Source organism: Canis aureus, chromosome 38 (assembly GCF_053574225.1).
Source record: "Canis aureus isolate CA01 chromosome 38, VMU_Caureus_v.1.0, whole genome shotgun sequence".
Classification (NCBI taxonomy): Eukaryota; Metazoa; Chordata; class Mammalia; order Carnivora; family Canidae; genus Canis; species Canis aureus.
Genome location: NC_135648.1, coordinates 2632042 through 2653679, shown reverse-complemented (window position 1 = coordinate 2653679; position 21638 = coordinate 2632042). Strand labels below are relative to the sequence as shown.

The window sequence follows — 21638 nt, the reverse complement described above, 5'->3', positions numbered from 1 at the left end:
GCCTGCGCGCCCACACTCGGCGGCCGCCCACCTGCCTCCTCTGCGCTTGCGTGAACCTGCCCCCTTGGCTCCGCCGCCGCCGCCATGGAAACGCAGCCAACTCGGGGAGCGCCGGTTCCCAGACCTGCCCTGAATTGTTTTTAAACCATCGCTCCTAAGCGAGTCTCTGAAGTGCAGGGTCCTGGGACCGTAGGGATGTGGACGTGATACCCGTAGCCTGGCCCCCAGGCTCGCAGCACAGAGCCTTCCCTGGGAGCAGCTGCAATGTCCGTCCAGCCCGCAGACCGGTGGAGCAGCAGCCCGCGCTGCACAGAGGGATGAGAAGATCCCTGGAGGGCGGGGAATGCTGGTCCTGCAAAGCCATTCCTCAAGCATCTTGCAGACCAAAGCAGTAGGCACCCACCCGCTAAAGGACACAAGCAGACCTCTGCAGGAGCGAGAGCGGTCCAAGATTTCCTTTTAGTTCCCAGCTCCTGACCACAGCATCATCCTCATTTCCCCTCCCTCCCAAACTAACGTAGTTGTACTTGTGCCTTGGGGCTTAGCCAGCTCACCCTCTCTTCACAGCCACCAATGAGAGCCACGGGCCACCAGAGGAAAGCAGCTTTTATTGATGAGTTATCTCCAAAAACCAAAAAAGCTATGCACCCACTTTCGGCAGGCACCCCTCCCCCATCCTTCCAGAATCTCACATCGCCCCACCTGGAGAAGGGATACAGATTGTCTTTTGGTTTCCCAAAGCCCCAGTCTTTTCCCCTCCCTGTGTAGCCTTGGAAATTCAGTAGCAATGCTGTTATTTTCCCCCCAGCAATGCCTGATGCAGCTACTTAGTAACAATTATGGGTGAAGGGGTTTGGGGGAAGCAACTGGATGAGTAAGAGTGATGCAAAGAAAGCAGGAACGTAGCCTATCAAAGGTCCCTCTGTCCTGCCTCAGTGGCTTGATCCTTCATTGGTTGCATTTCTCTTTATGCTGAATCACGCCCTTCTGAATCAGATCGGGGATTTCCACTGCCAGCCATGGACCCAGCTGCAATACAAGGGAGACCCTGTGAGATGACTACCACCCTCTCAATGCCTCTTGTTCCATTAGAAGCTCCTTCCCATACAGATTCTATAGGAACATGCTCAAGGTAAATACTGTCATACCTTGTTTATTCTCAATTACTTTTCTTATATTGCTCAGTGCCTAATTCTCTCCACCCTCCTTACATGCCAAACACCCCAAACTTACCCCCAGAGCCATAAGATGAGCTAGCCCAAACTTGGGCACGTTCCTGGCCCACAAAGGCTTAAAGTGGTCAGTCAGGCATATTTTGCCACCCCTATGAGAGGGACGAGGAGAAGAAGAAGGTGTTGACATGCAAAGTTTACCATGAAGCATAGTAGCCTCTTGGAAGCAAAAGATAACCAACCACTAGTGATCAGAATTGAGCACAAGGTTAGCGAAGTACCTTGCTCAGACTTGGCAGACGGAGGGCTAGAGACCCTCTAGGCAAGCCAACTCTGGGAAAAATCCAGGCCCAGAGTTCTTTCCTAACTCCTCTTTGCCCTTTTCCCATTTCCTATTGAGTCCTACCTGTACATCTTTGCTGTTTTTCCATCCAGTTCAGGAACCGCAATTTCTGGAGCAGTAGCAGGGTATGTGACAGGAATCTGGAGAAATTATAAGGCCTTAACGAAACAGAATCAGGATAGAAAGGAACCAATCTAATCAATACCCATTTCTTGGATGAACTGAAATGTTTGACAAACACCCCCAAGCAGCATGTACACACCAGGGTCCTGGATATGAAGATCAGTAGCTGTCATCTATGCTTGCTTCAAGCCTTAGCGGTTCCCTCCCACTTTAAAAGTTTTTTTTGGCCCGTCCAAGAAAGGTTAGCTTGTAACAATCACCTAAACCCTCCTCTTGGACTAACCTCTGTGTTTCCCATTCCATCATACTCACGTCAAACTCAATGTCAAACTCGTATTTGAGCAAGTCATGGATGTACCAGCATTTTCCAAACCACCTGTAAGAAAAACCAAACCTTAGTCCAATCTGCCATCCTTCTCATACGATGTTTTTGGCTTAGGTGGTCAGCTTGGGAGACTCATGGGATGGGAATTGGGGAAATCTGGAGCTGTGGGAGTGGGGACAGCTAACAGGAAGCACGGAACGCATCTGGCAGCGGGCTTTGGGACATTAAAATGCTCAAGCCATGTAAGATTCCCACCCCCCAAGACTCCCAAGAGGGTCTGCCTACCGAGTCCCTTCCTTGTTGGACTCCAGTCGGAACCAATCATTGTCCGCATTCTTGTTGTTCTCCACATACTAAAAGCAGAGAATGAGGTCTTTGAGGGGGCAGTCCCTCTTCCCTCAAAAGCAAAGTATGTGATCACTTTCTTTCTTAGTATGTACCCAGCTTTTCTGACATGAGCAAAGCTGAAGACAAAGTTACACTGGGAAGCAGGAGACTTGTTCAGAGCAGAGAATAGAACGGTCGGGTCCCACTTAGTTCAGCAAGCACAAAACACTCAATATTGCCTGAGTTTTCTTCCCACTTCTGATAGGTCTGCCCTCAACCCACAAGCCATTTTATGGTATACGCCCTCCCTGGAGGACCTCATGTGGTCCTGGTTTTGATGAGTACCCACACGCTGATCATTTCCAAATCATTATTTTAATCCAGACCCTTTCTCAGAGCTTCGGAGCCTACTATCCAATTGTATACTGAAATTTCTAACTTCATTGCACAGGTACCTCAAACCTGCCATCCCCCCGCCCAGTCGTTCAGACCATTTCTCCACTGCATTCATCTCAGAGGACAGTATTAGCCTTCACTCAGTCCTGCAAGCCAGACTGTGGGAATCATCATGGACTCTCCCTCTCTTTTGTTTTAAAAGATTTTATTGTATTCATGAGACACACAGAGACATAGGCAGAGGGAGAAGCAGGCTCCATGCAGGGAGCCCAACGCAAGACTCGATCCGGGGACCCCGGGGTCATGCCTCGGGCGGAAGACAGGTGCTCAACCCCTGAGCCACCCGGGCGTCCCAGACCCTCCTTCTCTTCTACTCTACACCAATCCTTCCCGACGACATACTACTGATTTTTACCTTCTGAATGGTCTTCAGATCTCTCTCTTCTCTCTATCCTCACTAGAACCATCCAGTTTAGATCATCACTTTTCTTTTGCCTGGATTAATGCCAGCCTCCTAATTTGTTTCCCGCCTTCAATCGTATCTCTTTTAGTTCTACTTTTCTCTCTAGTCACTGTGATTGGTTTAAAACCAATCTGAGCATATTATTCCCCAGCTTAAAATACTTCAAAGGTATCCCAGTGCCTCCAAGACAACATCCGAGTACTCAAGCTTCTCTCTCAAGCCTTGCCTAGCACCCCCTCCCATACACTGGATGACTTCAGCAACTCTGAACTACTTCTGTTTCTTCTTACCCCTCGTGCCATTTGTAGCTTCCATGCTCTTGCTCCTGCCGTTCTTGTGAATATCCCTCCGGAGCATCCTCATGTTTATCAGGCTCACTTAGGTTTACCCTTTAGGGCTCAGCTCCAGCACCCTTCTTCTATGAAGCCTTCCTGTACCGGACCCACACTGGATTAGGTGTCTCACCTCTGCTCTCAAAACATCTTAGCAATCTCTTCGTCTCCCTCCCTTGATCTATTATAATGACTTTGTTCCGAGATATATATATGTTATAATGACTTGATCTATTATAATGACTTTGTTCAGAGATAGGTAGGCTCCAGCTTATCTGGCTCTGGATCTTGATCCTAGGTGCTACGTGCACAACAAATGTATGTGGGTGTGTGTGGGGGGTGTTGATGAAAATAAATACGTGTGTCAGGGTTGCTGCTGCCTTGGAAACAGGCAGAGACCACTGCAAGGAAAAGAAACTCTCCCCTTTGCACATTGGGGAGAATTGCTGAGAGGATGGCTCATTCCCAGCTGTGAGCCTAATCCCTCAACTCTCTGCTACACCTACTAGGGTTTTCAGCCCCAGGGTGTGTTCCTTCCTCGGGAAGGGTGGAGGAGGGAGCAGAGAGAAGCCACGGGGGCCTGGAGCCCCAGGAATTCCTCGGACCACCCCCCTACATCCAGCAGAGCAAACACCTGCAGCCAGAGGGACACGTCACCTTCCGGGGAGGCGTGTCCCTAAAGTAACTGCTGCTTTGGCCCCACCGGGGCCCCTAAACCGAGTTTCTTTTGCCTCCTCCCCTTCCAGGCTCGCTGAGCTCCCCCAGCCCCCCAATCGTCCAGCTTCTAAAGAATCTGGGCGTTAAATTTTATAACCGGAAGCGGCTTCCGCACGGAGCCTATTCTCAGGGACACCAGACTCCCCGCAACCCTTCCGCGACGCGATCGGCCGCAGAGGCACAACTAACCCGGATGAGGGACTGGTATTCCTCCTTGAGTCGCTGCACCCACAACTCACGATCTCGAGGTCCGGCGTTAGTCTTCAGCACAGGGATCTCAGACACCACACGCCGGGTGGCCTCGTCCGCCATCTTGGACGAGGGCGAAAGAGAAACGCGGAAGTGGTATCGCCCATATAGTCTACACGCAGGGGGCCGCCATCTTTACTGTGGGAAGACAGGGGGCTGGGCTGCCTTCGGACTTCTTTGAGCGAGAGCCTTAATTTTCTTGTAACGAAGGCAAATTTGTCCCCTGGTCACTTGCTTGTGGGTGCCGGGGGGCAAAAACAGAATGGAGCGGGTTGCTTCTTAGTATGGTACCTAACATCTTAAAAAAAAAAAAAAAAAAACACGCAGACTGCTCAAAGGGAGACTTCCGCTCATGCTCAGAAAAGTAATCTCGGAAAACGCGGCCGCCGTCCCGAACTTGGGAGAGTTGTCAGATTTTCAGGCTGTTGCAGGCGGCGCGCGGGGCACTGTGGGCCTGACAGCCTGTTGAGAGGTTTGCACAAGCTTCCTTAGCTCCCAGGTAGCAGAGGCAAAGCAGCCATCCGATTGCACGGCATTAAACTCGTGCTGATTGTTGGAAACTGCTGAGAATCAAAGTACAGCGGACAGCCTGGGTCCTGGAGGATCAACACGTCGAATTAGAGAATTCTTAATAGGTGCCAAAGCAGGTTAGAAATGGCAGGAAAATCTGCCTTAGTCCAGCCTGGACGTGTTTTGCCATGCAAGGGTCCTAGTGCATGGCCCGCAGCGGGTACCCGCTGATGCTTTTGCAGAATGTTGCATTATCTTCCTGTCGGTGTTTCAACCTAAGCACCTTGATTTTGGCTTTTATATCTCATGTTTACTCCGTTGATCATCCAGCCTGTGGCAGTAACTTCGAACCAGATTAATCATCAAATTCTGTAGCCCATCCACGGCAAAGCTTTGTCTTCGTTTCCAATGGCTTGTAAGTTCCAGTACAATGTTACATAAGACTTTTGAGAGCACAAATCCCGGTCTTGTTCTGATTTTAGGGGGGAAAGCATCATCGTCTTTTTTCATTAAGTATGATGTAAGCTCTTCATAGGTGCTCCTCATCAGGTTAAGAAAGTTCCCTTCTATCCTGCTGTTGAGGATTTTTTTCCAAATACTTTTTCGGCGTTCATTAGAATGATAATGTAGTTTTTGTCTTCTTTTGGCATGCTATGGATTTCTTTCTTTAAAACATTATATAAAAAATAAAATAAAATAAAATAAAAAATAAATAAAATAAATAAAACATTATATATTGAGGGGTACCTGGAGGCCTCAGTTGGTTCAGTGCTGACTCGGTTTTGGCTCAGGCCATGGTGCCCCCCTTCCCCCATCTAGCTCGTCTGCTTGTCCCTCCCCTCCTACTCTCCCTCTCAAATAAATAAATAATACAATCTTTTTTCTTTCTTTTTGTAAGATTTTATGTATTTATTCAGGAGAAATAGAGGCAGAGACCCAGGAAGAGGCAGAGGCAGGTCCCCTCACAGGGAACCCAATGCAGGACTTGATCCAGGAACTTTGGAATCACACCCTGAGCCGAAGGCAGATGCTCAACCACTGAGCCACCCAGGCATCCCTAAATAAATAAAATCTTTTTAAAAATTACATATTGGATAAAGCTAAAGCAAACCTTTGTAATATCTCACTAGAGACTTCTCTTTTAGGGGAAATAAAGACTTAAGGGCAGCCCGGGTGGCTCAGCGGTTTAGTGCCGCCTTCAGCCCAGGGCCTGATCCTGGAGACTCAGGATCCAGTCCCATGCCGGGCTCCCTGCATGGAGCCTGCTTCTCCCTCTGCCTGTGTCTCTGCCTCTCTCTCTGTGTTTTTCATGAATAAATAAATAGAATCTTTAAAAATATATATTTCTTCCCTTTTGGGTGTAGGCACTGTAGGGTGGTACAGAGTACAGAGATTTGGAATGAGACTTTTTGATTTGTCACAAGATGGGGTGAGGGGACAATGGAGAAATGTAGGTCAAGTGTGCAAAGTTTCTAAATAAAAATAATAAATCCTGAAGACCTAATGTATAGCATGCTAATTATAGATAGTAATATGGATTATATATTTGAAAGTTGATGAAAGTAAACCTTTCATTTTTTTTTTTTAAGATTTTATGTATCTATTCATGAGAGACACGAAGAGGCAGAGACACAGGCAGAGGGAGAAGCAGGCTCCCTTCAGAGATTCCAATGTGGGACTCGGATCCCAGGAGCCCAGGATCATGGCCTGAGCTGAAGGCAGATGCTCAACCACTGAGCCACCCAGGCGTCCCTGAAAGTAGATCTTAAGCATTCTTGCTCACACAAAAGGAATGAACAATGTGAGTCAACTATGTGAAGCATGTGTTAGTTATCTTGATCTTGGTAATCATTCCACAATGTATATGTGTTTATAATCATGCATAAACATTTATGCTACATTTATGATCTTTACATGTACATGTATATCAAATCATCACTTTAAATACATACAATTATATTTGTGGATTACTCCTCAATATCTTGGAGGGAAAAGATTTTGGAGAGTAACTACCTGAACTGTATTTTCTCACATATAAAAGGAGGATAGTCATGCTTAATAGGGTTGTAACTATATTTGCAATGTCCATTCATTCACTCATGTAATAGACTTTCAAGATGAAGTTCAGATTAAATATATACGAATAATTTTCAAACTTTTTGTAGTAGTGGAGACAAATTTACAATGACAATCTTAACTTGGAATCTCAAAATACAAAAGTGATCAATGTAGAGCTGCCCTCACTCAAATGCAAGCAGAAGACCTATAGTCTTTAGCATACTTCCTCTATGGTAAGGACTCATCACACTTTGTGAATTGTCTTGAAAGATGGGAAACTCAAAGTAGAGACTGTGTGTCTACCTTGTTCATTGCAGTAATTACTAAAACATAATACTGTAATACAAAGTAACTGCTCAATCGATATTTTTATTTTTTTAAAGATTTTATTTATTTATTCATGGAAGACACAGAGAGGGGTAGGCTCCATGCAGGAAGCCTGATGTGGGACTCGATCCCGGGACTCCAGTATCACACCGTGGGCCAAAAGCAGGCACTTAACCACTGAGCCACAAGCGTCCCTCAATCGATATTTTTAAAATAAATGAAAATCTGGGGTACCTGGCTGGCTCAGTCAGTATAGTATGTGACTCTTGATCTTGGGGTCATGAGTTTGAGCCCCATGTTGGGTGCAGAGATTACTTAAATAAATAAATCTTTTAAAAATAATGAAATAAATTAAAATCTTGGTGGGTAAGATAAGCACCAAAAAAGCTGTCTTTTTAAATCTGATTTTTGTGTTTTTAAGAGAATGAGTGAGTGCATGCATTGGGGAGGGGGACAGAGAGAGATTCCCAAGCAGGCTCTAGGCCCAGTGTAGCCTCACACAGGACTCCTCACAGAGATTGACCTCAGGACCCTGAGATCAGGACCTGAGCCAAAATCAAGAGTCTGACACTGAGCCAACTCAACCACCCAGGCTCTGCATCTTATTTTTGTTTCATTATTTGGAACTTTACCTTATTAGACCACTTAGTAAAGCAGAGCTCATAACATATGTGATACTATAAAGGGCGATCTCTATTGTATCCATAGTTGCATCTCTGTATATTTCTTTTTGAGAAATATTTATTTTTAAATTATAGATTTAGCTCATTCTTGCTTTATGTAATTCTGACATGAGAAGCTAAGATCTAGAAAACTGACAGGAGAGTATGTAGGCCTGAACTTTTTTTTTTTTTAATTAAAATTGTATTTATTTAGGAGTGCCTGGGTGGCTCAGTCACTTAAGCATCTGGCTTCAGCTCAGGTCACGATATGGAGCCCTGCATCAGGCTCCCTACTCAGGGGAGAGTCTGCTTCTCCCCCACCCCCACCCTCTGCTGCCCCTGCTCTCTCTCTCTCAAGTAAATAAAATTGAGAGAGAGAGGAGGAGGAGGAGGAGGGGCAGATGGAGAGGGAGCAGCAGATCATGGAGAGAGATCATGACCTGAGCTGAAAGAACTGACTGAGCAACCCAGGCACCCACGAACTTATTTTTTCAAAGGAAGAACTCATTCATGAGCAAATGTTTATGGAATCTCCACTACATCCAAGCATTAGGAATACAGTAGTGCACAAGGCAGACAGAGTCCTTGCCCTCATGGAAATTATCCTAAAACAGTTATAAAGAGGAATTGAACAGGATTGATTGGATAACTCAATTCTACAAAATGACTGATGCCAGACTATTATTTTGATGGAGTAGTACAGTTGGGTATACAGGAGAGCCCTTGAAAGTAGCTGAAAGTCACATTGTCAGTCGTCTTAGGAAAAGGTAACTCCTGGGAGAAAAGGAGAAATACATCTTGGATTAGGGAAGAAATTAACATTTTTCCCCAATCTGGTCTTTAAGGGGTTGGTCCAGACTCCCATATGCTGGAAGATACCTCAGAATAGGCAGGGAATTGCTACCTTTATTACAGGGAGGGAGCCACCCTAAAGAGAATCAGTGTAGATGGGCAGCCAATTTTAGAAACTTTTCTGTTACTGCCTTTAATTATTCTGGATTCCTCAGCAAAGAATTATTATAAATTCTAACTTGGGCTCTGTTAACGCTGTGGGACATTGAGTCTGCACTTAAAAGCACTTGGTAAAGAGAATGACAACTAATATTAATACAGCGCTTACTGTATGCTAGGCACTAAGCATTTTGCAAATGTCCTAAGCATGTAAATCTGGCAACAACCTTAAGGCAAGTACTCTCGATATCCTCCTTTACATTTGAAGAAACGGAGGCACAGTCCAGCTCAAAAATAAAAATAAAAATAAAAATAAAGGCCCTATATTACATAATCAGTAGATGGCAGGACTGGATTTCAATCCTGCATAGTCTGGCCCTGGAGAGCACATCTTTAAGCAGTAGATAGGTTTTTCTAGCATTTCCAGGCCAAAATAAAATCAACAAGTGGGATATGAGGAATTGGAGGGGGTGGCAGGGGGCTATTGGTGATAAACACGGGTTTCTGAAAACACAAAGAGGATCTGTTGGTTCTGAACCAAGCAAGACAATGGCAGGAACGTATATGAGATGACCAACCTCTTCCCTGCAATGGGCTTAAAATGTGCACGGGCCCCGCTGAGGGGTTGGTAATGACTTGTAGGAACTTTGGGACTGTGGACTCGGAGTGTAACTGTCAATGTAACCTCACCTCTACCTACTAGCTAGTAAGATCTGGGCAGGGGTGCCAGAGGATTGGGTTAACAAAGATGAAAAGACATAGTCTTTGGGGAAGAGGAGCTAATATGCAGATAATTACCATAAAATAGGGGGCACCTGAGTGGCTCAGTGGTTGAGCGGCTGCCTTCCACTCAGGTGTGATCCCAGGGTCCTGGGATGGAGTCCCGCATCGGGCTCCCTGCAGGGAGCCTGCTTCTCCCTCTGCCTGTGTTTCTGCCTCTTTGTGTGTCTCTATGAATAAATAAAATCTTTAAAGAAAATTGGGTAGCCCGGGTGGCTCAGTGGTTTAGTGCCGCCTTCAGCCCAGGGCCTGATCCTGGAGACCTGGGATCGAGTCCCATATCGGGCTTCCTGCATGAAGCCTGCTTCTCCCTCTGCCTGTGTCTCTGCCTCTCTCTTTCTCTCTCTCTGTGTGTGACTCATGAATAAATAAATAAAATCTTTAAAAAAAAAAATCTTTAAAGAAAATTACCATAAAATAAAAAATTCTCTGTTCTGGAAGTATACAAAGTACTGTCTGAGTAACAGTGCTTAAGAGAATAGGATAAGGCTGATGGCATTTGAGCCGGAACTCTTAGGATGAGTACACCAGATATGCAGACAAGGGGAGAGCAGGGGATATTGACATTCTAGGCTGACAGCACAAGTTAAGGCAGGAAGGCAGGAGAAAATATGACGTTAATACCAATATCCGGATCATTAGGGGGAAATGCTCCTAGAAACCATTAATAGTATATTAATTCTATGCCATGTGCTGTACGTAAATACTTACGAAATAAGTATAACATCAGAACACAAAATTTACATACATGTGGTTTAAAAATATTTGCTTCATTTTTTAAGTGTTTTTAAAAGATTTTATTTATTTGAGAGAGAGAGAGCACACACGCACACGAGAGGGGGATGGGCAGGGGCAGAGGGAGAGGGAGAAGTAGACCCCCTGCTGAGCAGGGAGCCCACTGCAGGCTGGATCCCAGGACTCTGAGGTCAAGCCCTGAGCCAAAGTCAGATGCTTAACCGACAGAGTCACCCAGGCGCCCCTTTGTTTTTTTTTTTTTTTTAAGATAATTCACTTGAGAGAGTGAGCATGCGGCATAGGGCCAAGGAGAGAGGGAGAGAGTCAGAAGCAGAGGCCACCAGAGTGTAGAACCTGATGCGGGCCTCCATCTCACAACTCCGAGATCATGATCCGAGCCAAAACCAAGAGGCAGGCGCTCAACCACCTGAGCCACCCAGGCACACCTAAAATATTTGCTTTTGAATAGCTAATCCATGCACCTGCTCAAAATTCAAAAGGCAAAAGGACAGAGTCAAATGTTAAGTGTCCCTCTCACGCCATTCCTCTCCAGGGGCCCTCTCCTCCAGCCAGTCTTTTTGTATATCCTTCCAGATGGATTCCATACACTTAGCATCTACACACACACACACTCTTAAAATGTAAAACTTTTTACACAAATGGTAGCACACTATACACGTTTCTGCACTTTGCTTTTCTCACAGAATAATATATCTTGGAGGCTGTTGCTATTAATGCAGGCAACACTATCTCATTTTTCTTTTCCTTCTCTCCCCCTTTTCTTCTGTAGTAGATACATCCCGTTGTAGGGACCTACCATAACATGTTCAACCAGACCTTGAGGCGTAGGTATTTTAGATACGTTTTTTGTTATTACAAACAGCTCTGTAGTTAATAGCCTTGTCTACCCATTATTTTGTCCCTGTGCAATAAATACAGATATGGAACTATTGCCTCAAAAGAGTGCATTTTAAATTTTGTTCAGTATTGTCAAATTGCCCTTCATAAAGATCAAACCAATTTGTATTACCATTGCAATAAATGAAAAATAACAGGTTTCCTCCCAAACAAATCATTATTAACAAGAGTTGTTCTTGCCAATCCCTGGATTGAAGTGGAATCTCAAGATAGTTTTTTTTTTTTTTTAATTAATTAAAATGTACTTACTTACGTAAACTCTGTGCCCAACATGGGGCTTGAACTCAGGACCTTGAGATCAAGGGTCACATGCTCTACGGACTGAAGGAGCGGGCAACCCCTGCCCTATTGTTTTCTCAGAAGTCTGGCATTCATTTCTATTTCTTTTTTCCTTTTCTATAAATTCTTAAATCCTTTGCCTCTTTTAAATTACCATTCATTTTTTTTCCTTAGTGATTTGTGTGAGGGTTTGTTGTATCAAATCAATTAGACATTTGTGATGAGTTGTAAATAATTTTCCCAGTTGATTATCAGGCTTTACTTTCTTCACAGTATTTTCTTTCCTTTTTTTTTTTCTTACACAGTATTTTCTAAAGATTTTTACAATGTATTTATTTGAGAGAGAGAGAGAGAGCGCGCGCACACACACAAGTGCAGAATGAGAGGGAGAAGCAGAGTCCCCACTGAACTGGGTGCCCAATTCCAGGATCCTGAGATCGTGACCTGAGCTGAAACCAAGAGCCCAGGTGATGTTTAATCAACTGAACCATGCTGACGCCCCTTCACAATATCTTTAACCATGTAGAAAATTTTCACATATAAGATTATCAGTCTTTTTGCTTATAGCTTCTGGTATGTCACCACAACAGTCTAGATTATTTTAGAAGTCTAGATTATTTATCCTCAGGGTACTTGGCTGACTCAGTGTATAGAGTGAGGGGCCCTTGATTTCAGGATCATCAGTTCAGGCCCCACGTTGGGCATAGAGACTACTTTAGCAACAACAAGATTATTTTTAAAGATTTTATTTATTTATTCATGAGAGATACAGAGACATAGGCAGAGACACAGGCAGATGGAGAAGCAGGCTTCCATCCCGGGACCCCGGGGTCTGGCCCTGAGCCAAAGGCAGATGCTCAACCACTGAGCCACCCAGGCGCCCCCTGTTTTTTTCTCAATTTGTGGGTCTCTGCAGTTTAATATTCTGTGTATTCCTTTAACTGGTCAATCACTTTTAAAAACTCCTACCAATAATTTTCTACAGATCATATTAAATTTACAGACAACTTTGGGAAAGTGACATCATTATACATTCATTCTCTATATCCAAGAACATGATGTTACTTTCCATTTGTTCAAGTTTTCTTTTATGTGGGTAGCATTTTAAAATTCAGAAAGATACTGCACATTCCTGTTAAGGTTATTCCTAGGCATTTTATCTGTTTTGTTGCTATGGAGTCTTTTCTTTACATCTTTAACTTACCGTTTATATATATAAAGGATATTTATTTCTGCATGTTACTTTTCTCCCACTTAACTAAATTCTACTATTATTTGTAGTAATTTTAAAATGGATTCTCATGAGTTGTCTACTAGGTAAATAAGATATCATCTGCAATAAAGCTAATTACATTATTATTTTAGCTATATAGAAATGTATATAAATAGCTACAGCTTGGAACATGAAGAAATTATGTAACATAAGGAGGAAAATTCTTTTTGTTAGTTATAAGTTCATTAATGATAAACTAAAATAGTAACAGGATTCTTAGCATTTTAAATGAGTTCAGGCCCTGGACACATGGTATTCTAGAAATCAGAAGTATTATGTAAGTGAAATTGTGTCCCCTTTATATAATCTGAAGAACTCACAATACAGCAAATGTCCACATTTTTCAAAAAGATTTTATTTACTTATTCATGAGAGACACACAGAGAGAGGCAGAGACACAGGCAGAGGGAGAAGCAGGCTTCCCACAGGGAGCCTGATGTAGAATTCGATCCCAGGACTCTGGGATCACGACCTCCGCCAAAGGCAGATGCTCAACTGCTGAGCCACCCAGGTGCCCCAAATGTCCACATTTTCAAAGAGGGAAATTCTAGATGGTGAACTCTAGAAACTAAAAAACATATTACTGATTCTTAGTAAAACTATAGAGGGTTTTTTTTTTTTTTTTTTTTTTTTTTTTTAAGATTTTATTTATTTATTCATGAGACAGAGAGAGGCAGAGACACAGGCAGAAGGAGAAGCAGGCTCCATGCCCGGAGCCCGACGTGGGACTCGATCCCGGGAACCCAGGATCGCGCCCTGGGCCAAAGGCAGGCGCTAAACTGCTGAGCCACCCAGGGATCCCCTAGAGGAGTTATTAAAGAGTGATTTATGAGCAATGAGAAAGAAGGTTGTGATCCCCAGATGCCTACAGTGCTCCAGGCTCCCATGGTGTTGGGTCCTTCTTGCCTTTGGACCTTTTGCAGGTGTCCTAAGCCTAGGATACTCCTCCCCATTCTCTGCAAGATGGCTGGTCCCTTCATGACCTTTCAGTCTCAGTTTCTATGCTACCTCCTCAAAGACTTTCCCTGATCATTCATTTTTTTTTTTTAAGATTTTATTTATTTATTCATGAGACACACACAGAGAGAGGCAGAGACACAGGCAGAGGGAGAAGCAGGCTCCCTGCAGGGAGCCCGACGTGGGACTTGATCCCAGGATTCCTGGATCATGCCCTAAGCCCAAGGCAGGTGCTAAACCGCTGAGCCATCGGGGCTGCCCTGTTACTATATTTTTTAAAAACAATGTATTTTTAAATTTTATTTTTAGAGGGATGCCTAGGTGGTTCAGTGTCTGCCTTTGGCTCAGGGTGTGACACCAGGGTCCAGGATCGAGTCCTACATCGGGCTCCCTTCGAGGACCCTGCTTTTCCCTCTGCCTGTGTCTCTGCCTCTGTCTCATGAATAAATAAATAAAATCTTTAAAAAAATAAGTAAAATTTATTTTTAGAGAGAGAAAGACTGGGGGGAAGGGAAGAAGGAAAGACTCTTTCAAGCAGACTCCCACTGAGCGAGAAGCCCACTGCAGGGCTCGATTTCACAACCCATGAGATCATAACCTGAGCCAAAACCAAGAGTTGGATGCTTAACCGAGTCACCCCCAAATCTCTCTTTCTCTCACTTTTTAAAATTATTTATTAATTTGAGAGAGCATGAGAGAGAGGACAAGTGGGGCCAGGGGTGGGGATGGAGGTGGAAGAGGAAGCAGCAGACTCCCTGCTGAGCCGGGAACCCAGTGCAGGGCCCAATCCCAGGACCCTGAGATCATGACCTGAGCAGAAGGCAGATGCTTAATCCACTGAACCACTCAGGTGCCCCTAGTGTTACTAGATGAAAAAACTAGGAGAATGTCATAGACAGTATACCTTGATTTCAGAAACACATAGGTTTCCTGACACATTCTTTTAAAAAAGATAGAGAATGGGCTGGAATATAGAAGCATTTTCATTTGATTGAACAACCAACCAACCAAAGAACTGATTCTCTAAGTAGCTGGTGAGGCTGGTTTAACAGTGCTGTTTTGGGGCAGGGCCTATAGGATACCCAATGACTCAGAAAAAGTCATCCCCACGGGGGCAGCAGAGAGCACTGATAAAGAACCTCAGGAATTTCTGAAACCTGATGAAAAGTACAATACATAAATATTACATAACATTTATAGAGCACTTACAATGGGCTGGCCCTATGCTAATGCTTCATATGTTAATTTAATATAAGCATTAAAACAGTGACCTATGGGGTGGGTGTTATACTTGCCCTTTTACAGATAAGAAAAGAAGCTCAGAGAAATTAAGGAGCTTGCCCAAAGTCCTATTGGTGAAAGTCAGAGCAGGGGAATGGAAAAAACGGAAGCAGGGAGAAGCAGCCAGGACAGTAAGGGTAGAAAGCATTACTGCTCCTGGCAGGAGGGAAGAGGCACGGGCAAGTGCCCGGGAAGAAGGCTCAGAAAGGGAGGAGGACTCGGGGCAGGTGCTTGGATGGACACAGATCAAGAGGGCAGAGAACAAGCAGCAGGCATGGACACCACAGGGCTTGAGGGAAGAGGCCCAAAGCACAGGAGGCTCTGTCTGGAGACACGCGATGGTTAAGGAGGTTTTTAGATAGATCATTAGGATTCAGTGACTGATTGTAGTCCTTCCTCTTCTCTTCAGGAGTCAGGAGACATTGGAATTCTAGCTAAAGGCTTATAATTAGGTTTGAAGCTCAGATGCAGTTCGGAAAATAACAGCAACACCTTGCAGTTAATGGGGACCCAAGAACTAGAGAGAACTGTCAGGTCAGGAAGTTGCTGTAGGATAAAGTTCAAGAGTAAAGGGGACAGGGACACAGGTTCAGAATGGCCCTGAAGAGTCAAGAGGATACTTGCCACCGTGGGTTGTCAACAGTGTACAGGCTTCTTTAAGGGAAGGTCTGATTTGAAAATATTTTAATTTTGGCAGAGCTGGGGAACAGCATGGTCGGGACAAGCAGCCCTAACAGAGTATTCAGATCCACAAAGATACGATATCTACTATTCCTTGAATTGCTACGATCACTGACTTGGAAAAAAAATGTTTGTGGAAACATGGTAGCTACCTGAAGGGCTGCTCCACAGCTGTGCTGTGTTGATCCAAAGGGAAAAAGTTGGACCCATCAACAGAAGTGACAAAGAGAGAAAATTTTCTAAGTTCAGAAAAAATGCTTTTCTAACCACTGACAATTAGTGAGTTAAGAACTCTAGGGCAGGGATCCCTGGGTGGCGCAGCGGTTTAGCGCCTGCCTTTGGCCCGGGGCGTGATCCTGGAGACCCAGGATCGAATCCCACGTCGGGCTCCTGGTGCATGGAGCCTGCTTCTCCCTCTGCCTGTGTCTCTGCCTCTCTCTCTCTCTCTCTCTCTCTGTGTGACTATCATTAAAAAAAAAAAAAAGAACTCTAGGGCAGGCGCGCCTGGGTCCCTCAGTGGGTTAAGCATCTGCCTTCGGCTCAGGTCATGATCCTGGGGTCCTGGGATAGAGCCCCGTGTCAGGCTCTCTGCTGGGTGGGGAGTCTGCTTCTCCCTCTCCCTCTGCTGCTTCCCCTTCCTATGCACTGTCAAATAAATAAATAAAAATCTTTGGGGGAAAAAAAGAACTATAGGGCAGGACATAGTGGAAATGGGAGCATGTATATGGTGGCTGAGGGATGTTAGGTTAAAGATCCCACTGAAGGAAGCAATAACTGTGGAAATAGTCTTGAGAAGCAGAAAAGGAGGGGAATCAGGGTCAAGCCAAAGGGGCCAGTATTTGAAAGTTGGGGGGACGTTTTCTCAGCTGAAGCCTCAAGGAAGAGATAGGAGCTGATGTACAGGAAGGGGGCCAAGGGCAGAGGACTTAAGGGCACTGAGAGCCTTGTGCAGAGGCTGAAGTTTCTAGTTGAAGCGAGGGAGAGGGTAGAAAAAGAACATAAGGTGAGAAAGTTTTTGCTTTCACTGTAGAGAGACGGTGTGTGTTGGGGGGGGGGATTGTTTAGCTATGGCTAACAAAAGGCCTTAATGTGTATGAAATATTTTTTTCTGGTCCCTGGGTGGCTCAGTGGGGAGCATCGGCCTGTGGCTCAGGGCGGGACTCTGAGGTCCTGGGACTCCAGTCCCCGCATCGGGCTCCCTGGCTTCTCCCTCTGCATGTGTCTCTGCCTCTCATGAATAAACAAAATCGTAAAAAAATATATTTTTTCTGTGATGGGCTGAGCACCCATCTCTACACGGCCCTATGGTTTAGCCAGTATTTATGTTTCACCCCAGGAAATCTCAGCTCTCAACTGGTATCATGATCTCTTCGACACCTATGAAATCTCAAGGCTTCTAGCTGAAGGAGTGAACTTTTAAAGGCTCCCTGAACACAACATTCCTACAAATGCAGTCTCGAATGGATTGACTAACTTAGGAACAGCTGGCCAGGCAGTTGGTCTCATGTCTGGAATTTGCAAAACGTAGTTAAGTTGAAGACAAGCCCCAGCCTTCCTTTAGGTTTCCTTTCTGAGTGAAGAGCAATCTGTCCCCCCACCCCCCCAGTAGGTTGCAGGACAGCAGATACCTGCTACTAGAGTGTGCGGTCCTCAGCACCAGCTCTCCTCTTTGATCCTCTTAATGCAGTTGGGCTTAAGTTTGGAAAGGAGAGGTGGGCTTGTGTAGAGATTACTACTGTAATGGCAAGAAGGGCAAGCCACTTCAGAATAGAATAGGGAGAGAAAATGATTCTATTTGTAGCACCTGTGTTTCTGTCTCTTGTGGATTTTGTGGGTCGGGGGACATCGCCCCTCCATAGATTACAGCTACCTCTGTCCTGATGAGTTTTCCTCCAGGAAAAGCTAGGGAGCATCCTGTGAAAAAAATGAGTGTACAAAAGGCTCTGTACAAAGGAAGAGTTCCGAGGATCCCTGGGTGGCTCAGTGGTTTAGCGCCTGCCTTTGGCCCAGGACCTGATCCTGGAGTCCTGGGATCCAGTCCCACATCGGGCTCCCTGCATGGAGCCTGCTTCTCCCTCTGCCTGTCTCCTGCCTCTCTATCATGAATAAAAAAAAAAAAAAAAAAAAAAAAAAAAAAACAAAGGAAGAGTTCTGTGGGTTCAGGGGCGGAATGAGTGGGGTAGAAATTTTGACTTTTTCTAATGGAACCCTCTTCCCTGCAACCTTCGAAAGCAAAAGCTGCTCATCTTCAGACGATTGTGCTCTCATTTTCTTGCAAAAACTTGCTTCTCCTTGAGGCTTATGCCACTGCTCTACTGCCCTTTTGCCTTCTTGGTTGTTGACATTAGCACCTGTTCAGTAACCTCTCTCAACCAGCTCTTCCTCACATCCTGCGTGGTTTTAGGAAGATCCATGTGACTCCTACTTACTTATTTTTTTTTATGAGTTTACTTATTTTTTCCCTAGTTACTGCTTGCCCTTCTCAACTCCAACTTATACTCTTACTTTCAATTCCTTATCTTCATCATTTCTTGCAACACAGGTTTTTTTCTTTCTTCCTTTTTAGATATTTTTTTTAAAGGAGATAATCCACTTCCAACTTTATTTTTTACTTATTTTTTAAAAAAGATTTATTTATTTATGAGAGACACAGAGAGGCAGAGACATAGGCAGGGGGAGAAGCAGGCTTCCTAGGGGGAGCCTGATGCCAGGACCCCAGGATTATGACCTGAGTGGAAGGCAGATGCTAAGCCAATGAGCCACCGGGCTGCCCTTTTACTTACTTCTTAAAGTAATCTTTATACCCAGTGTGGGGCTTGAACTCACAACCAGTAGATCGAGTTGCATACTCTACCCACTGAGCCAGCCAGGCGCTCCCACACAGGTTTTTCTTGATTGCAGCTTCATGGCCATAGTAAGCAACAGGAGAGGCAGCACTGCCCAGCGTGGAAACACCGGTGGCACCAGACCTGCCTTCAAGGCCCCTTGAAAGACTGGGACTGGCGGCCGTGATGCCTAAGGGTGGATCAGCCCAGGGATCAAATTCTACGTGGTACATGAGGGGAAAGTTCATGATCTGGATTTGACCTCTATGCCAAGCTTCCAGGAAAACTAGGCCTGGAGCTCAAAGTACCTTTCTTGTTAGCTGTCTTTCTGGGAACATCTGACACTCTTAACAACTCTGATCCACTTGAAACACTCTCTTCCTTCAGATGCTAGAAGAATCACCACCTAATTTTTATTCTTTCTCATTGGCTGTTCCTTTTCAGATTCTCCAAGGGCTCTTCTTTCCACAGGTACTGTAAATGTTGGAATATCACCCTCCCCCCACCAGCACTCTTCTTAGCCCTCTGCTATTCTCTGGAGTTTATCCAAATCTATGGCTTTAACTGCCACCGAAATGTTCATGATTCAGAATTTCTGACCTATCCATCACTGGAATTTTACTTATTTATTTTTAAATTTTTATTTATTTATTTTTTTTAATAAGGATTTACTAATTTATGAGAGAGAGAGAGAGAGAGGCAGAGACACAGGAGAAGGGAGAAGCAGGCTCCATGCCGGTAGCCCGATGTGGGACTCGATCCCGGGACTCCAGGATTGGGCCCCGGGGCCAAAGGCAGGCGCTAAACCGCTGAGCCACCCAGGGATCCCCCTTATTTATTTTTTTAATATTTTATTTATTCATGAGAGACACACGGAGAGAGACAGAGACACAGGCAGAGGGAGAAGCAGGCTCCATGCAGGGAGCCTGATGTGCGGGATTAGATCCCAGGACCCCGGGATCACAAGCTGAGCGGAAGGGAGACGCTCCACCGCTGGGAGGCCCCCCACCCCCGGTGCCCCACATCACTGGAGTTTTAAAAAAACTAGTTTCCTAAAAAAGTAATATATGTATATAGTAAAAGAAATTCACATGGTAAAGACGGATGTAAAATAGAAAAATATAAATTTCATCCTCAGGCCCATTCTTCATGGTTGATTTTTAAAAATTTTTATATATTTGAGAGAGCATGGGGCAAAGGGGATGGGGGTGGCGGCACAGGGAGTACAGGGCAGAGGGATACTTCCAGCTGGGTGCAGAGCCCCACGCCAGGCTTGATCCCAAGGCCTGAGCTGAACAGACAGCAGATGCTTAAGGGCTGAGCCATCCCTGTGCCCCCATGGTTAATTTTTAAATGCCTGTGTAAAGGTGCCACGCGTATTCTCCCACTCATGCTTTTCCTTTTTCCACTATAAATTCCCATTTCATTTTAATTCTCCTACATTTATTTATTTATACAGATTTTTTTTTAAAGATTTTATTTATTTATTCACCAGAGACACACGGAGAGAGGCAGAGACACAGGCAGAGGGAGAAGCAGGTTCCCCGCGGGCAGCCCGACGCGGGACTCGATCCCGGGACCCCGGAGTCACGCCCTGGGCCGAAGGCAGATGCCCAACAGCTGGGCCCCCGAGGGACCCCCAATTCTCCTACATTTAAATCCGTGTGTCCCACTGCCACCGGCGCGGGAGGCCTGGCTGTCCCACAGCACCGCAAAGTCCTTCCCTTTCTTTGGAGCCCTGCCCCACGCTCCACCCGACAGCCAACCTCTTTTCCACGGGCAACACCGTGAGAAAATGGTGTTTATGCACCGTCCCTCCCCCACTCTGGTTTCCCTCCTACCGCGACTCTGAAACAAGTTTCTCCAGAGTTACCAAACGGCTTCCTGCGACACATCTCAGTCCACTTCAACCCTAACCGGTTACCTTTAACGCCTGGATCAGTTCCACGGATGCTCGGCTCCGGGATGTCCCTTCTCGGGGCCCCTTGGGCCGCCCTCTGCCTCCGTCTCGAGCTCCAGGCGCTCCCCTAGTTCTCGGGCGTCTTCCCCGCGTCCAGGCTGCGGCCGCCCGGGCCACACGCGCGCACCGCCCCCAGCACGCGGCCGCCCCTCGGCCAGCGCCCAGGCGGCAAGCTCCTCCTGTCCCCGCAAAACACAAGAGGACACGGCAGCGCTTTCCCGGTCGCCCCGGGCAGCACGCTGGGGGCCCCTGCGCCTCCTCCCCACTTCCGCGCCGCTTTCTCCCAGCCGCTGCCGGGTCCCGCCTGGAGAGGAGCGTCCCCCCCGACCTCCCGGCCTCGCCCCGCGTGCTCCCTCCCCGTCCCCTGCTCCTCCATCCCCCCCCCCCCCCGCAACCAGCGATCTTTCAAATATCCCAGGTACAAGGTACACCTGCCGACCTCTCCGCCTGGGCCCTCGGAAGCCTACTCGTTGCCCCTCGGGTCAAACCGGCTAACTCACTGGGCCTGGCGTTCCCACGGGCCCCGCTCGCGGCCTCTCCTCTACGCCACGGGCCGCCGGCAGCTCCAGAACGTCCCCGACGCCCCCGACTCGGCTCCGGCGACGCTCCCTTTGGGAAGCGGGTGCTCCCAGGACCAAAGCCGAGGAGCCCCCGGGCAGCGCTTTCCGCCCCGACCGCGGTTTACGGCACGTCCGGGTTGACCGGAAGCTCGGGGCAAAGGTCAAAGCCCGACCTCAGTGAACCTTCCCCGGAGTTCGCCGGGCGGCGCGACCCTGGCAATATTCCGCCCTCATGAGTCATGGCCGCTAGTCCCAGTCTCTCGATGGGTGTCGAGGCCGACGGCAGCCAGCTCTGGCGCCCCCAGTGCTCCCGCACCCGAGACCGCCACCCTCACTCCCTCCCCCCGCGGCCCCCGAGCCGCCACCGCCGCCGCCCCCGCCGGGAAGAACCGGCGGCGCCCGCTTGCCCCAAAGCAAGATGGCTGCCAGCCTTT

At 46.5% G+C, this 21638-nt stretch overlaps 1 protein-coding gene and 1 long non-coding RNA gene across 2 annotated transcripts; one reads left to right on the top strand and one right to left on the bottom strand.

The window, feature by feature from the left end:
- The first annotated feature begins 34 nt into the window (after positions 1 to 34).
- LOC144307334 (uncharacterized) lies at positions 35 to 4784 on the top strand. The gene is made up of 2 exons (XR_013374208.1): positions 35 to 1132; positions 4228 to 4784. It is a non-coding gene; the product is annotated as an uncharacterized LOC144307334 (long non-coding RNA).
- Positions 589 to 20779, bottom strand: UFC1 (ubiquitin-fold modifier conjugating enzyme 1). The gene is made up of 7 exons (XM_077887000.1): positions 20609 to 20779; positions 4388 to 5622; positions 2249 to 2316; positions 1951 to 2014; positions 1579 to 1655; positions 1234 to 1324; positions 589 to 1029 (listed from the first exon to the last, which is right to left on the bottom strand). Exons 2-7 carry the CDS (start codon positions 4508 to 4510, stop codon positions 949 to 951), a joined length of 504 nt encoding a protein of 167 aa, XP_077743126.1. The 5' UTR covers positions 4511 to 5622; positions 20609 to 20779; the 3' UTR covers positions 589 to 948.
- Positions 20780 to 21638: the final 859 nt, after the last annotated feature.